Source organism: Leptonotus elevatus, chromosome 15, assembly GCF_054856555.1.
Source record: "Leptonotus elevatus isolate MCC_2025b chromosome 15, RoL_Lele_1.0, whole genome shotgun sequence".
Taxonomy (NCBI): domain Eukaryota; kingdom Metazoa; phylum Chordata; class Actinopteri; order Syngnathiformes; family Syngnathidae; genus Leptonotus; species Leptonotus elevatus.
Window position 1 is genome coordinate 12,859,561 of NC_141253.1, and position 17,493 is coordinate 12,877,053.

A 17,493-nucleotide genomic window follows, 5' to 3' on the forward strand; every position below is an offset into this window, starting at 1 on the left:
TTTATCTAAGGGAACAATAAATGCCTTTGTTGTCATTGACATTGTCATGCGGAACCTCATCATGCTTAACCAATCACACAGATCAATATCTTGAACGCCATTACATGCAGGACAAACTTAATTCTTTAGCTTCAAGCTATGCATAGTTTGACCCTGGTTACAACATAGAGATAGACCGATCTGTTTTTTTTACTCATTATTAGTCATGAAAGAGGCCGATATTTGGATCCGATTTTCATGTTTACGAAAAGAAAAAAATGTGGCGTAAAAAAACCCAAACTCTTTGTTGAATTTTTTAAAAACTCATTATTTTATGTTTATTATCTTGTCAATAGACATCTTTCAACTCCGAGGGTCATTAGCACATCTTAACTCATTCACTGCCATTGACAGCTATATACGTCCAAAATTCATTTGAACAATTTATATTAGTTAAAAAAAAAATTAAATTTTTGTTTACAAGAGTATGAAACTAGATTGTTTTTGCACATTTAGAACAGATATAAAATTTGTGATTAATTACGATTACAAATTTTAATTGCCTGATGCCCCTATTTTTTTATAATCTTTTCTCAATTATATATATATATATATATATATATATATATATATATATATATATATATATAATTTTAAATTTTTAATAATCTTTTTTTTATTTTTAAGAAAAGATTATTAAAAATTAGGGGCGTCAGGCCAATACAATTTTTAACCGTAATTAATCGCATGACTTCACTCACGATTCATCACAAATTTTATATCTGTTCTAATACAATTTTAAAAAATCTAGGTTTTCATACTTTTGTTAACAAAAGTGGGAAAAAACGTTCAACTAATGTTCAAATGAATTTTTTACGTCTATAGCCGTCAATGGCAGTGAGTGAGTTAAAAAGTTAAATAAAAACTCAAAATAGATCCCTCTTGTTTTCTACAGTAAATAAAATCTTCCCAAATTACTAAACATCTGAAATGTTTAGTTTGACTTATCTTAGCTTTTAATTTCAAACAAGGGATCAATAGCATCTCTTCTAAAGTTAACAGAAAATGTAAATAAACAGTTCCTCGAAGTTTGAAAGGGATCTATGATCGGCCGTACGATTCTTCAAAAAGGCAAACTCCTCGTTTTCAGGCGCCTCTCAAGGGTGCAGCCCCCACCACGTACGTGCATGTGCAAGTCTGATAACACAATCGACGTGACAATCTGTAAGGCCGCATACCTCTCAACCCGCTCATGTGCAGCAGTAAACAAACTGCGGGAGGGAGGAGTCGCGGCATTCTGCAATTTACGTCACTCGGATCATTTAAATGTGAACTGAGGTCAAGTTGCATCCCTCGTCATCAACGCAACAAGCTGATTTTTGCCTGTCCGAAATTTTAGACGCCATGGACACAGAAAATTGTTCCTGCGATGACTCCAAGGTGACCAGGAGCGATGGACAAAAAGAGTGAGTGACATTTTGGGAGAGTTTCTTTATTTTCACTCAACGTAACTCGTATAATCCAATTATTGCTTTCAGTTGTCTACCGCCATGCCCTTAAAAGGTCATCTGTCATCATCTTATACTCAACCTAATTCAAGTTATGCTCTGGAACATTTGGAAGAAAGATCCTCAGGGCTCAAAAAGTGTGCGTGTTGAATATTCATAGCCACCTTGAAACCTGGACCATCCTGGTCCCCGAAGGGGTAAACACAACGGTCTTTCTTGACTATATGTGACTGTCAGTCATTTGAGGAGAGGCCGAGAATGCCGAGGAGATGATAAAAGGTATTGTCTCCGCCCAAGACTACCTAAGAAAAAAACTGCAGGCGATCATAACGCTGCAAGAAAAACTCGGAATATGAAATGTCACAAATCAATTTCATACTTTTATATTAATAGTCTAACAGACAGGCCACTACATTTCTTAGCATTTGGTAGCAAGCTAAAGTTGAACAGCAATTTGACTTTTCCGCTTTAGGGCATACATTCAAATCACAAAAAAAAAGGGAAATACCGCTGAAAATCTACGGGCTAACCTAAAATACCGGCAGACTTTCCCAAATAATTTCCCAATTCATCTCAGCAAATCTCGGACTGTCACGTTGGCTAACCTCATCTACTGGATGTCCTTGTGTTTCGTCACAGGATTTTTGTCAACAGAAGTTTGACGCTGGAAAATATCAAATGTTACGGCTTCGACATGGACTACACGCTGGCAAGTAAGTACAGGCTGGCCTCCGAAAGACCTTCAGAGATAAAACGTTTATAGTGACCAAAATTATCACCGTTATCTGTATGCTCACATTTAGAGATAGACCGATATGCTTTTTTCAGAGCCGATACAATACCGATTATAAAATTATAATAAAAACTCCAGCACTTGACTGCTTAAATGCCTTCAAAGACATGTTTATTAACTCATTCACTGCCAATGACAGCTATAGACGTCAAAAATTCATTTGAACTATTTCTTTTAGTTTAACATTTTGCCACTTTTGTTGTAATCGAACAGATATAAAATTTGTGATCAATCGTGAGCTAACTAGTGAAGTCATGCGATTAATTACGATAAAAAATTGTAATCGCCTGACGCCCCTAATTTTTAATAATCTTTTCTTAAAAAAATAAAATAAAAGATTGAAAATTAAAAAAATAATTAAAATTAATTAATTTTATTTTTTAGATTTGTGAAAATTAGGGGCGTCAGGCAAATATAATTTTTTTTATTTGAATTAATCGCATGACTTAACTAGTTAACTCACGATTAATCACAAATTTTATATCTGCTCTAAATGTACAAAAAAAAAAATCTAGGTTTTCATACTCTTGTTAACAAAAGTGGAAAAAAATGTTAAACTAATAGAAATTGTTCAAATGAATTCATGACGTCTATAGTATATAGTATAGTTAAACAGCTTTTGTGATTTGCAACATGTTAAAGGTTTTTTGTTTGCCATCAGCTTTTGCACCAACTATAATGTGGCACACTAACTCCCAAATAGCCGCTAATTGGCGGGCTAACTGTTAGCTCACGGGCTAACCATCCACCCACACGCTAACGCCGGTATAACTCCCAAATAGCCGCTAAAAAAGCCCGCGAGCTAACCTAATAGTCGTTAATTTGCGAGCTAGCCGGTCAGCTCGGGGGCTAATAACGGCTAATTCGCGAGCTAACTAACCATTCACCCGCACGCTAACTCCCAAATAGCTGCTAATTCGCGAGCTGTTAGCTCGCGGGCTAACCGTTCACTCACATGCTAACCGTGGGATAACTCCCAAACGTGATTCACAATTAAAGACATTTACTACAGTAAAATTGAGTAAAAAAAACTAAGTGCTGGCTTCTTGTTTATTGCCACTCCCAACTGAAGTTTAATGTAAAACTACATGAGAAAAAAAAAGACACTTAAGGGTTGAGAAACCAACAGCCAATCTACTTCTTGAGCCATGCCGCTCCTACTGTGTGTTAGTATATCGCTCGTGTCAGCTGGAATCTTTGTAACTCCAAGAGACCAAAAACAATATTTTTGGCCTCCTCTTGGATACAAGCAAATAGTAAGAGTGGTATAGCTTAGGTGGTAAAGTGGCAGTCTCTCAAGCTAAAGGTCGTGAATTTGTTCCTCAACCCTTGTGTATTTTTTTTAATAAACTAGTAAAATTTTGGTCAAAATCTCTCCTTGCAATATGTACTTAGAATTTCTGAGTGAAAAATTATTAATCGTTTTTTTTCATGGGATAGGCAAATTCTCTTGTACGTACTAAAAATACTTGGAATAAAATGTACTCTGAATATTTTACTCTGTTTAGAGTGGAACCAAATAGACTTAGACTTTAGAGTAAAATGTACTCTACAGAATTAACTCTGTACATTGTGTTTTTAACAAACCCACACTTAACTCGCTCTTGCGATGTCTGCTAGCTTAATGCTAACACAATGCAACACCCCTTAGATAGGCCTTCCATGCCTTTGTGTGCAAAATCTGTTCAGATGAAATTCTCAGTCTTTTGATGTTCTCATCATAGTGTACAAGTCTCCGGACTATGAGAGCCTGGGGTTCGAGCTCATAAGGGACAGGATGGTGTCTGTCGGCTACCCTCATGACATTCTGCGCTACACGTACGACCCGAGCTTTCCCACAAGGTTGTTTTCCCACTTAAGCAACATTCTCAGTCGTGATTGGCTGGCTTCAATCACATTACCGCCACCAATCATGTCTCAACGCCTTCATTCAGGGGCTTAGTGATCGACACCACGTACGGCAACCTCCTGAAGGTGGACTCCAACGGGAACATTCTTGTTTGCAGTCACGGCTTTTGGTTCCTCAAAGGGTAATGTGAAAACAAACGGCGAGGGGGTTTTCCGACAACGACACGTCCTTCTATTTGTGTGTGCCTTAAAGCGAGGAGATTCACCGCTATTACCCCAACAAGTTCATCCAGAGAGACGACACAGACCGTTTCTACATTCTCAACACGCTCTTCAACCTTTCAGGTGTCACATTTATGACTCTTTTCATAGTAGCGTAGTAATGTGGTTCATCAAAAAAGACATCAAAAATGGGGCAGAGGCTATATTTTATATATAGAATTGGAAGGGCGAGGTCTGGAGGGTCAATTCCTTTGTTTTTGTTGTATACTGAAGACATTTGGGTTTCAGTTCAAAAGATAAATATTAAACAAAAGAATTCCAGCTAAATGTGTTAATTTAAACAAGACAGAGCACCTTTTGTTTGAACCCACCCACTTTTTGAGCGAAAACTATAAAAAAGAAGAAGAAGCATTTGTTGTTAAAGGGGAAGTCAACCTTAAATATTTCTTGGCAATCATATGTTATAGGTGACCTCAGTAGTATAAACATGACATTTTCATTAATATTACATTTGTGGAAAAGGTGTTATGCAGCAAAATCTAGCCATTTTTATCCACCTCAGGGTGCGGCCATTTTGCCACTTGCTGTCGACTGAAGATGACATCACACTTGCTCAGGGTCAGGTAACGACCAATTACTGCTCACCTGTTTTCTGACGCTGAGCTGTGATTGGTTGTTACCTGAGACTTGAGCAACTGTGATGTCATTTTCACTCGATAGCAACTGGCAAAATGGCCGCCTTGTAATACTGATAAAAACTGCTGGATTTTGCTGCTTAATTTATATTCCACTAACGCAATATTAAGTCATTCACTGCCATTGACGGCTATAGACGTCAAAAATTTATTTGAACTATTTTTATTAGTTTTACACTTTTTCCACGAGTATGAAAACCTAAAACATTTTTTTTATTGTACATTTAGAACAGATATAAAATTTGTGATTAACCGTGAGTTAATTATTGAATTCATGTGATTAATTACAATTTTAAAAAAATTATCGCCTGATGAGATAAAAAAAAAAAAGGGGCATCAGGCGATGATTTTTTTTTTTATTGTAATTAATCGCATGATTTCACTAGTTAACTCACGATTAATCACAAATTTTATATCTGTTCTAAATGTACAATAAAAAAAATTGAGGTTTCACACTCTTGTTAACAAAAGTGGAAAAATAAATGTTAAACTAATAGAAATAGTTCAAATGAATTTTTGACGTCTATAGCCGTCAATGGCAGGGAATGAGTTAACCAAAATATCGCGTTTTGACAAGTGGGGTTGCATAGAACTTACAAGAGCAATTTGGAATCAACAAGGGTATCAATAGCAGTTGGTGACATAAACATTGTGGGAGTTGTGAAGAAACACCGAAAGAGCAACAGTCAGTGACATCTCAATCCACTATTTGAACGTTTTGAAATCAAGTTTTACGGACAGATGAGACCAAGATTAACATCTACTAAACGATGACAACTGCCCTTTTACAAGACTACGCTTAAATATAGAAATATTAACTATCAAGTAGTGTGCCCGATTGAAACGTTTAAGCCACTTTAAAATTGTGGACACTTGATGAACATTTCAAAAGACTCGCATATGATTGCTCCACAATCTTGTGTGTGTATATGTGTGTCCATGTTTATGTTCCAGGGAACTATACCACCTGGCTGCCCTCATCTGCCTGATGCAATGTATTATTTGCTATTACTCAAAAAATGCGTTTGGACAAACAAACGCCTATCCCTAGCTAAACGGCACTTTCTCCCTATTTTATTATTATTATTTTTTTTGCAGAGACGTATCTCTACTCTTGCCTGGTGGACTTCTTCACCAAATGCAGCAGATACAAACCGTGAGCACGCCCTTGCGATTAACCTCCTTGCTCGACCACCTTCTTTTGCAAACCAAAATGATAGAGAACGCAACTTCCCGTCCCTCAGCGTGCTAAAAGGTTACCACCACGGCGACCTATTCATGTCATACAGAAGCATGTTCCAGGATGTTCGAGACGCGATGGACTTCATTCACGACACGGTGACCTTTACGCAACAACAAGGTTGCCTTTTCCCTCGGACGCATAATTACGCGTGAGTTACATTCTCTTTGTTTGTGCAGGGCATCCTCAAAGACCAGACCATCAAGAATATTGACAAATATATTGTCCAAGACGTGAGTAGTAAAATAAAAATGAAAACACACAAAGTATGAAAGTAAGAGAGTGAATCAATTATTAAACTACTGTGCAATGCCAGTGCCCAGCTCAGGGTCGTCAATTTTGCCACTTGTCAACTGAAAATGACATCACAGTTGTTGAGCTAACGACCAATCACGGCCCACCTGTTTTCTGTGACGTTCGCAAGCTGAAAGCCTTGCACAACAACTATGATGTAATTTTCTAAGTGGCAAAATGGCCGCACCTTAAAGGGTGGATAAAAACGGGTGAATTTTGCTGCTTAATTCATATTCCACAAAGATTATACTCATCAAAATACAGTGTTTAGACTAGTGGGTGCACATATAACTTATTAGTGTTAAGAATTTTTTTTAAACTTGACTCACCCCAACTTTCATGACAAGTTTTCTCTATATTATTTATTTGGTTAACTATGAGATTTATTTTCCCAAAATCAAGTTTAATACATTTTGTAGAAACTTTATTTGGACGTGCGCCGCCATTGTTATTTACGTCGCAACGCATTAAGTGCGTAGTGACGTAGAATGGCGGCAGGCTCTCTGCTGAGCAATAAGAAACGTCTGTAAAGAAAGCAAAGTAAGCCTCGTAGCGTTGCTAAAGAAACAACATGTGATTGGGAGAGTCACCCTCCCCCACGCCGTCATTCACCTGAAAGATTCAAGAGTTTTGAACGTCCCTTTAGGAACGTTACAAAGGCTTACCTTGCTTTCTTTACAGGCGTTTCACATTAATACAAAATGTATTAAACTGGAAATGATTTTTGAAAAATGAATCTCATAGTTATGTTAGTAACAACCAAATAAATAATATAGAGCAAGACATGTAGTACACACTGGCTAGTGAGACAGCACATAAAAAATATATATATATTTGATTCAAATAAACAAATAAAGCAACCTACTAAATATTTAAAAAAAATTCTTACAGCCCAATATTATTGCTCTCTTGACCCGGATTAAAAAGGTGGCCAAGGTTTTTCTTGCCACCAACAGTGACTACAACTACACTGAGGTAGGTCGTCCAAAAAGACACAAACCATACTGCACTGCTGCAACGATGACTGTGAACGTCTTCCTCTCTTCATCAAGGCCGTAATGACATACCTTCTTGAAAATTGTGCCAAGGTAAGGCTTGATGATAAGAAACAAGGTTGTAATCGTCAAATCTCAACATAAAGCAAATAGCAAATCATGTTATTAAGAGGAATAAAGATGCCTAGAATGAAGATATAGCATCCTTGTGGTTTTGAATGTGAAGATAGATCACAAAAATGTACAAATATTTACATCAAAATGATCAAATAATAAACTGATTTTGGGGGTGCTTGGATTCTCATCTAAATCTGGGCTAGAAATCTGCTTGAAATAAACACACGCACATGTGTACTTGGTAAGGTTAGCACCAATGCTAATGCTAATGCTAATGCAACATAAACTGTTTCCTGATTAGTCTACCAATAAAAGATACTGCTTCACTAGGTGTATGAACACACAAAAATCCACCTGGTAAGGTTAGCACCAATGCTAATGCTAATGCTACATAAACTATATCCTGATTAGTCTACCAATAAAAGATACTGCTTCGCTAGGTGTATAAACACACAAAAATCCACCTGGTAAGGTTAGCACCAATGCTAATGCTAATGCTACATAAACTATATCCTGATTTGTCTACCAATAAAAGATACTGCTTCGCTAGGTGTATAAACACACAAAAATCCACCTGGTAAGGTGAGCACCAATGCTAATGCTAATGCCACATAAACTATATCCTGATTAGTCTACCAATAAAAGATACTGCTTCGCTAGGTGTATAAACACACAATAATCCACCTGGTAAGGTTAGCACCAATGCTAATGCTAATGCCACATAAACTATATCCTGATTAGTCTACCAATAAAAGATACTGCTTCGCTAGGTGTATAAACACACAAAAATCCACCTTGGTAAGGTTAGCACCAATGCTAATGCTAATGCAACATAAACTGTTTCCTGATTAGTCTACCAATAAAAGATACTGCTTCGCTAGGTGTATAAACACACAAAAATCCACCTGGTAAGGTTAGCACCAATGCTAATGCTAATGCCACATAAACTATATCCTGACTAGTCTACCAATCAAAGATATTGCTTAATTGGGTGTGGTATTGTCACCATGGCAACAACATAAAGGGTCTTTAAAAAATAGATATATAAGTATGTAACATGGCTTAAAAGTTTTTATTTTGAGGAAACATGCTCTTGCTGAACTTTTTCGCCCCACAGCAGTCTGGAGATTCCCCAGCGTCGTGGCGCTCTTTCTTTGACCTCATCGTTGTGGATACGAGGAAGCCGCTGTTCTTCGCGGGGGGCACGGTGCTAAGACAAGTCGACACGGTATGAAGTCATTCCTTTTTGATGCCTTGCATCACGCAAAGTACATTAGAGTGCCGTAATGTGGGTTGAATCTCAATTTGGCCCATTTAAAAAATACATTTCAAATTGAGATCAATTTAATTTCGAGTCAATTGTACTGCATAATTTCAGTTCACTATCACAAAGTCAAAAAGCCCCGTACAATAGGAAAGTAGTACATTGCATTCATGTAAATGTATGTGAGTAAGGAACTATGCTTAGGGGAAGAAGTTAAAATACTTAAAAAAAAACACACAAAAAAAAGAAGAACAAAAAGTTTATACCGCTGTAACATTGTGAATATAATATCAGTGATATATAACTTAATTAACTTTTGAAATTGTAACTTTATTTGGGATACAGAACACGGGGAAACTTCGGATCGGGACGTACACCGGCGCACTCCAGCATGGAACCGTGTACTCCGGAGGTGAGACTAAGGACTTGCTATTTTTCAATTGTCACTCAAGCAGCTCTTGTCAGTTTGTATATTGGCTTTGGATCATTTTTATGGCCTCAGGCTCGTCGGACCTTGTGACCCACCTGCTGGACGTCAAAGGTAAGGACATCCTCTACGTGGGGGATCACATCTTTGGCGACATCCTCAAGTCGAAGAAGCGCCAAGGTTGGAAAACGTTCCTGGTCGTTCCAGAGCTCACCAAAGAGATACAAGTGTGGGAGGACAAGAAAAGTATGCCGCTTTTTGCTCCTGATATTAATTGTGATTGAATTGTTGACGGTTTTGCTTGTTTTTTTCAGATTGGTTTGAAGAGCTGAAAGGTCTTGACATTTTCCTAGCTGAGATTTACAAGTAGGTTAAGTTTTAACCCGAGCCTTTTGTGAATTGTGACAACAGGAGACTGCCATAAAATTCTGATTATTGGGCTATAATTTCACCTTCGCTAAACTTTGGAATGCACATGTCCAACAGTACTTTTGTACAATCAGTACTTTTTGCACAACTAGTAGCCAAATGGCAAAATCACAACCGAGCAACACAACCAACACACTGGTTCAATTCGAATTTTGCATGCAGGCACCTGGACAGTGCTAGTGATGACGTTCCTGACATCAGCAGCATTCAGACCCGAATGAAGGTAAGGTACTGTACATGGAAAAGCACACTACTGTACCGTACACATATTAGGTCGGATTACGTTTTTTCCCTACATGTCTTCAGTGAAGTTAAACAATTATTCAAATCACTACATAATATGCATACAATGTCGGCCTTACTAAGAAAATAAATCATCACCAACCTCATGCAAGCAACCTCCAAAGAGTTCAAAGCTACATTGACAACACATCTTTAACTACTGAAATCAGTTCTATGTCATTTCTCCACATATAGAAAACCATGAAATTATAATTTGTTGTGATTATTCATTTACGATAAAATGTAAATATAATAATTATAATCCCCTCAGTGAAAGTGTAATTTTATTTGAAAGACAGTAAATGATTTTTTAGGTATACTCAAATGAGTTGTTAATATTTTTTTAAGAAAAGAAAAAAAGACAAACTTTGTCTACTGAAAAGCATAAATGATCATTTGTGACTTCTTTTTTTTTTTTTTTACATTTAAATCACTAAAGAAAAAGAAAAATAATAGCTAGTTTTTTGTTATACTTTTTTAAGTATTTTTTTTTATTTTTTTGGATTAAAGAAACTCTCAGAATACAACAATTCTGGGAAAAGGAACACGTCATGATTTTTTTTCTACCGTAATCTTAAAAAAAACAAAAACAATGGTTTTGTTTTTCAAATAACATAAAAACAAATAAACAAAAGCATGTCTCTACATTTTGAGATTTAAAAAAAATTTAAAACATAAAAATGCTTTATTTGGTGATTGAATAACACGAAAAAAATAAATATAATCTCCAAATTTTTTTGATATTTGGTCATTTTAAATGAAGACACAAATTTTTTTTTTTTTTTTTTGCATAAGAAGAAAAAAATCTTATCACTTGTATATCTGTTTAATTCAAAGCATGTAACACCAAATTGGGTTGGAGACACATATGTTGGATAAACAAACACTAAATTATCCATAGTGTCCATCAAAGGCAGGATGTGTATTAATACACTACTACTAGGTTAAAATGATAGAAATCTATATCAAACATAAACACAATATAACCAAACTAGAGCTGTCAAACGATAACATTTTTAATCAGATTAATCACATCTTGGAATTTTGATTAATCACGATTAATCACTTAATTAAAACAAAAAAATTTGCCTACCAAATTAAATTTTTTAAAGAGCATCTGTTATGTGTTAATTCTTTCGACATTTAATGTTATGAGGATGTCTTCAACATTTTTTGATCCACTGCACACTCTCATCCACATTGTTTTCTAACCAGTTAATTATTTACATAATTTAAAATGGAAAAAAATGACCCCAGTAGTTTGACATGAACAAATATTCTGAATGTCATATGTAAACAATTATTAAATGCTTTAATTGAATGCATGTAGTTATGTTTATTTCCCAAACACAACCTGTGCTACCTTTAATGTAACCACCCGCTGTCAGCTAAAGGATCATCTGCTGTCAAAATTAATATAATAATAATAATATAAAATGCGTTAATACATGATTAATGCGATCATTTTTTGTGATTAATTAATTAGTTAACACTTTAACTTTGACAGCGCTAAACAGAACACAACTGTGCGATATCAGTTTGGAGAAGTTTACAATCAGCATCTGGAATAAGCTGATGAAAAATTGTTTAAAAAATTGTAAATTTCGTCATACTCACCCAAGAGGCTGCTCTGAGCAACCAATCACAGGGCTGAATATGATGATGTCATCTTGAGAGGAAGTAGAAATCTGATTGTGGTTCTGAAGGCCCTGGGCAGATAAGATTGACATGGTAACAGAGGGTGAAATCTGGATACGTGCATGTACTCAAAACAGTGCCGCAAAGGAAAACACATCAAATGAAAAATAAATGAATAAATAAAAATAGTTGGCTGGGAATAAATTAATACAAGAAAAAAATAGAATTTTCGTGTCAAATGTAAGTCAGTGTTTAGGCCTTGCTTGTATTGCAACTGACTTGCGCTAGACAATTGTTGAAATTGATGATGATTTGTGTGTGTGCACCCCCCCCTCCAAATCAGCTTCTGACCACCTGGATGGACATGTCTTATGGCCGGATGGGCAGCCTACTTCGGAACGGCTCCAGACAGACGCTGTTTGCCAGCCAGCTCATGCGCTACGCCGACCTCTATGCGGCCAGCTGCCTCAGCCTGCTGCACTTCCCCCTCAATTACCTTTTCATGGCTTCTCCCGTGCTGGTCAGTCCTCCTTTACTTACAGCAGAAGTACAAAGCAGCCTTTTTCTCCCGCAAACGTCATGTGTCGCTCTTCCCAGATGCCCCACGAGGCCCCGACGCTCAACTCTGCTGACTTTCCTTCGACGCCGCTCACCAACTGCCAGTGTGAGCGGGCGCTAAGGTAGCGTGCGTTTGTTTTGTTTCACACCAAATCTTTCAAATATCAGTTTAAGTACAATTGTGGATATTTTTGTCTCTAACAGCGTTAACAACAAGAGGACATGAGAAGGACACTTTCTAAAGAGCCGGTGCATGAAGACTTTGCATGTTGGAATGGTTTGGCAGTCCTGAGGAGACGACATGCTGCCTAAATGTACGGCTCCTCCTGTGGGATGGGAGTTGCTATGCACCCTCTATTGAGTGAACCCCAAAATACTGGTGCAGCTAAATAAAGTGTCAGTGTGGCAGAAAAGATTATTTATTGCTGTAGTTAAACACACAGACACACTTTTACAATGTACTTAAAAACAGTGTGGAAATGAAATAACACAGAATATAAACATACATTTTAAATTATGGTGCTGTAAAAGTTGAAGCATGAACTCATTGATTATTAAAAAAAACTTTCACATTAATGATAGGGGGCTATTTCCAGATAAAACCACAATTGAGATAATTTTCTGTTGTTCATTGGGTGTCCACTGGGTGGCGGTAAATCACCTCTGAAGCAAACCTGCCCAGCAATCCAATTGTATCTCAAATACACACATTAGCACAGGCGCACACACTACATGGTAGTTAGTATGTGTGAGGGAGTAGAGCATGTAGTATAATTTGATACATAAATACTGTATATGCTGCTAATATCACAGTTTTCTTTTGAACATTTTCAGCTAATATGATTTTTTTTTTTTTTTTACATTTCACACAATGAAATCAATATACAGAGGTAATTTGCTTGTACAGAAGGCAGAACGTGTATAGGCTATCACTAAACTAATTAATTAATCAGGGTAAATAGTGTATGAAAAAAAATATAGGCCATAAATACACAACAAGTGTTTCATTGTAACTTAGAAATGTCACAAAAGAGAGGCTTACCTGTAGAATTTGAACTTAAACATCGGTTGTTACTGTTCTGTTCCACTCAAGCCATACACTTTCAAATTGTTTCCAAATAAATGAAAAGGTAGTTTCGACCTACAGTGGACACTGACAGCGAATGCTAAAAACACTGCTAACGAAAGCAATCATTCAACATTCGAGATCAGTATGAAGCGGAACTAGCCTTGCTCCTACTAGAACGACTTGCGCTAACATTAGCCGTAGTGTCCGTGCTAGCTGTTTTACATTCGAGGCTATGGTGTAAGTTTTGTGACCTTCTTTGTTGCACCTCATCCATCGAGCTTTTTATAAGTAAACAAAACCTAAATCCAGAACTAGAAAAGTGTATTTTAAAGCTTTTTTTTCTGTAATTAATGATGATAGAATAATTGCGTATCCACCTGTTGCTAGAGATACAACAGAGTAAGTCAGGGATTCCTGTGTGTATGTGCGCGGCCATTTCTAGCTTCATGGGGGCCCTAGGTAAGATGCTGTTTGGGGGGGCCCTAGTTTGCAAAACTACAATGAAGAGATTCCTAACCCTTTAGATGGTCTCCCAAGATACCACAATCTATTAAGACTTTATGAGCAAAACAGACTACAATCAATTTTACATCAATAAATAAATGTTTAATTTAAATAAAACACAGCCAAACTAACTCAATTTTAAAGTGCAACAAGGAAAACAAACTAACTCAAAATAGCTCCTTAGGTTATTAAGCAAATAGCAGTGAGTGAATATTCGTATTTTTTGTTTAATTATAGTAATATTGCAGTGATACATACTATTAAAATGAATGTTTTTATACAAAAAACAATAAAAAATGTGTCACTTTTAAGCATTTTCAACAATGATTTACATATTATACTAGTTAAACTAGGGGCTGGCCAAGGGAAGGTTAACATCTACAAATAAATGCCCGAGGCTAGCGATTAAGACACAGCACATTAAGACATGATCATAATTAGTTCAGTATTCATACTTTTGTAATATTGTGACGGCAGAGAGACAGATACTGAAAATAGATACTGGGGCCACCACATCTAATTTCACTAAAATAAAAGTCGTACCAAAGTTGCAAATGTTCTTCACTTTTAGAAACATTGAAATATTGCAAGCATTTTTGTTTCGTTAAAAAGCCACCCTTGTAAAATTAACTAAACGAGATGAACAAACTATTTTCATTGATTGACTTGAAAACTAGTTATCCATCCATTTGTTGTGTATATCTAACACAATGCCAATGAGGAAAATGACAATTACAATGTGTCGCCCCAAAAAAACAGATATACAGACAGACGGATGGACGGATGGGTGGAGACGTTCCCTTTTTTTTTGTTCACGTGTGCTGCAAAACTTCACCAGACGAGTTTGGGGAGCTGGTTCAGTGCTCACATGGAATGTGTCCCATCTGCGGAAGTCTCCAACGCGCGCGTGGGAGTTTGTCAGTGTCTTTTTGTAATCAAAATAATAATGCAGGGACAATACAAATAATAATCTTGACGATTATAACAGGAGTTAGTGTACAAAGAGATAACAAAACAGCGGCTGTGGGTGAGGATGCTGAGACATGTTGATTGAGATTCTGAAAGCGGTTGGTGGCTAATTACAACCAAAAGTAAGCTTAATATTTTATTATTGTATTTATTTCAAGGTGGATTCATTTAGTGGGCACCTTCATCTGAACACATCATAAGTTGATAAGAGTGATGCAATGTGGGTTTAATTAACTTTCTTCACTAAGTTGAGAGCAAAGTCTTCAAGAGGATACCCCCCCTTTTTTTTTTTGGCTCCGCCTCCTTCTACAACCACACACACTCCAGACACATACACTTCCCAGATGATTTCATTTCCTGTATCAGGGGCTATTTCGGTTTATTTGGATTTCCCTCTTCATTGTCTGCTTGTCGGCGGGATTTATTTTGTTACTGTTTGCTTTCATTTTTCCCTCGCTTTTTAAATAATCATTGTGTTGTTTTATTTTAGTACCACTTGAGTTAAATTCACACATTTCAGTTTTTGCTTCTCCTTTTCAATATATATATATATATATTACAACTTTTCCAGTTGTATTCACTTCTTTTGATACACCATTTAACGGATTCTGCATACTTTCGTCCAAGAAAAATATATTTTAGTCCTTTGTTTAGAAGAAATTGTCTATCTCTAATCTGACTTTAGTGGCATATCAACTAACTGTCTTTAAGCATTAATGGAGGTAAATATCACAGAACAATAACCTACATAAAATGATGTATCTGCTTTTTAAACATTCATTCATTTTAGTAACTAGGATTCGTTCACATAAGCCACTAGTGTACATAGACATACAAAAATCGAGATTGTTTTATCTTTCAATGTGCAAAAAGACACTTTTTTTATGTTTCAACATAAAGATTCCTTTTCGGGTTTTTTTTTTACTCTTGAAAGGCTTGTGGATTATTTAAGAGACTAAAAATACTTTACACAAGCAAACGTGTAAAAAAAATTGTATGTTGGTGGTGGGGCGGGGGCCCAAAATGGCAGTGCAATAGGACAAAAATCTTTCACTTCTCTCTTCTTCAGTAAAATTATGGCCATATTATTATTTTTTTATACACTTTGGACTTTGCTTTTACCAACCCAGTCCTCACCCTGTTTTCTCCCCCTTCCGCAATTATTGGAGTTACATGTTAGGTACATATCCTGAATAATCACCATTGGAGTGTTTTAGAAGTTAGTAAGAAAAAAAGATCGCATTTAGTTGCATCAGGCAAGAGTTTCAACGATCCACAGTTTTTCAGCAAATAAATCATTTCTTTTGTTTTTCTCAATGCAAGTTAGCCATTTTCTGTGGCATTTGCCTGGGACTTTATCTCATATAAATGTGTGTTTTATTTAATTGGCCATTAAAAGAAAATAAAAGTTGTCATTTTAATGAGTCAGAGTCTACGACATATTTTAATAGAATGAATTAACTTATAAGTAACAAGGAGTTTGAAAGCACTCAGAAGGCAATTTTTTTTAATAGTTTTATTGAAGTATACACTGTACACGTAAAAAAGTGAAAATACAAACAAAAAAACAAAAAGTTAAAAGAGGTTTTTATTTAAACAAAAAAACAAAACAGTTTGTGTCAATCTTTTGCACTTGAAAGTGCTTCTTCGCAGCCATGTGTGGCTCGCATGGCAGGATAGTGTGTGCTCTTGTGTAGCCTGCAGATGCAGAAGCACCACCGTCCCCCATTCCACACATTCCAGGATTTCCCAGCAAGCATTGCAAGCGAGCCCAAACAAGTCACGTTCTTGCACTGGGGCGGAATTTCACACAGTCAAGCGACTCCAGGCGGCTTCTCTTTCTTTTTCGGGGTGGGGGCCCTCGACCAACGCTTCCTCTCCCTTGGCCACGTACAATCGCAGTAACAAGTAAATGAGTCACTTTTTGTCGTGACAAAAACATTGTTTTGTTTTGGGGGGTTTTAAGCCGTGAGTATGCACTGGTGGTCTGGAAAGAAGGGTCTCTTAACACGGTGCAAACAAACAAGGCTCTTTGCTCGGCAGGTTGCCCTCAGGGTTCAAACATGAGGCGCACACGGGAGCACTGACACCTAATCTCAACACAACCTGAGAGAGAAGAGCAGGACGAGAGGGACGGCTTGGGGGGGGGAGGGCCAGGGGGCCCGCATTCCTCCCCGAACGTCCCCCTCCCCCCTCCCAGACCCGCTACAAGGATGCTCAAAAGCACAGAGGACCACCCTCACCCTCCTCGGCTTCCTTTTAGCATAAGCTCACACTCCCGTGTCAGCGTGTTTGATGATACAACAACACACAGTTGGTGTAAATAAACCTCGTGTTACTGTTTAATGGAGGGAACTAAACGGTTCCCTCAGATGAGGAGGTCATGTTTACACTGTTTGGGAGTTAAGGCCACTCTAGAACTACTTCGAGTCGCGCGAAACTTTCTTTTTTTGCGGTGTGGATTCCCAACCACTCAAGAAAACCAACACTGGCAAACGCCAAGTGGCTTTTTTTTTCTTTTTCATTTTTTTGTAAATGTGGCATAAAATCAGTCAATATAACTTCTTCGTCTATAAAATAAAATTTAACTAAGGTGTGGGACTGTGGGTATTTTTTAATTTATCATTATTGCTAATATTGTATGGACACTTTCATTACATTC

General features: G+C 36.9%; 1 protein-coding gene across 5 annotated transcripts; it reads left to right on the forward strand.

Moving 5' to 3' along the window:
• The first annotated feature begins 1,281 nt into the window (after positions 1-1,281).
• On the forward strand, positions 1,282-16,130 carry nt5c2l1 (5'-nucleotidase, cytosolic II, like 1). Of its 5 annotated transcripts, XR_015097250.1 has the most exons (19): positions 1,282-1,445; positions 2,127-2,200; positions 4,005-4,122; positions 4,215-4,310; positions 4,382-4,473; positions 6,144-6,201; positions 6,290-6,383; positions 6,465-6,518; positions 7,471-7,554; positions 7,632-7,667; positions 8,809-8,919; positions 9,301-9,367; positions 9,458-9,628; positions 9,697-9,748; positions 9,974-10,034; positions 12,075-12,251; positions 12,329-12,411; positions 12,494-12,603; positions 14,622-16,130. XR_015097250.1 is itself a non-coding variant. In XM_086096650.1 (18 exons), the coding sequence occupies exons 1-18, from the start codon at positions 1,384-1,386 to the stop codon at positions 12,513-12,515; spliced, it is 1,512 nt and encodes a 503-aa protein (XP_085952776.1). In that variant the 5' UTR covers positions 1,282-1,383; the 3' UTR covers positions 12,516-12,865. The 5 variants fall into 5 exon arrangements, 4 of the variants coding, with proteins under 4 accessions (XP_085952776.1, XP_085952778.1, XP_085952779.1 ...); XM_086096650.1 differs by lacking the exon at positions 14,622-16,130 and having other exon boundaries at positions 12,494-12,865; XM_086096652.1 differs by lacking the exon at positions 14,622-16,130 and having other exon boundaries at positions 8,812-8,919; positions 12,494-12,865.
• Positions 16,131-17,493: the final 1,363 nt, after the last annotated feature.

Coding starts and splice junctions, on each gene's coding strand:
- nt5c2l1 (XM_086096650.1), top strand. CDS start 1,384: ATGGACACAGAAAATTGTTCCTGCGATGACTCCAAGGTGACCAGGAGC. Junction 9,368..9,457: donor TGGAACCGTGTACTCCGGAG/GTGAGACTAAGG, acceptor TTATGGCCTCAG/GCTCGTCGGACCTTGTGACC. Junction 12,252..12,328: donor TCATGGCTTCTCCCGTGCTG/GTCAGTCCTCCT, acceptor CGCTCTTCCCAG/ATGCCCCACGAGGCCCCGAC.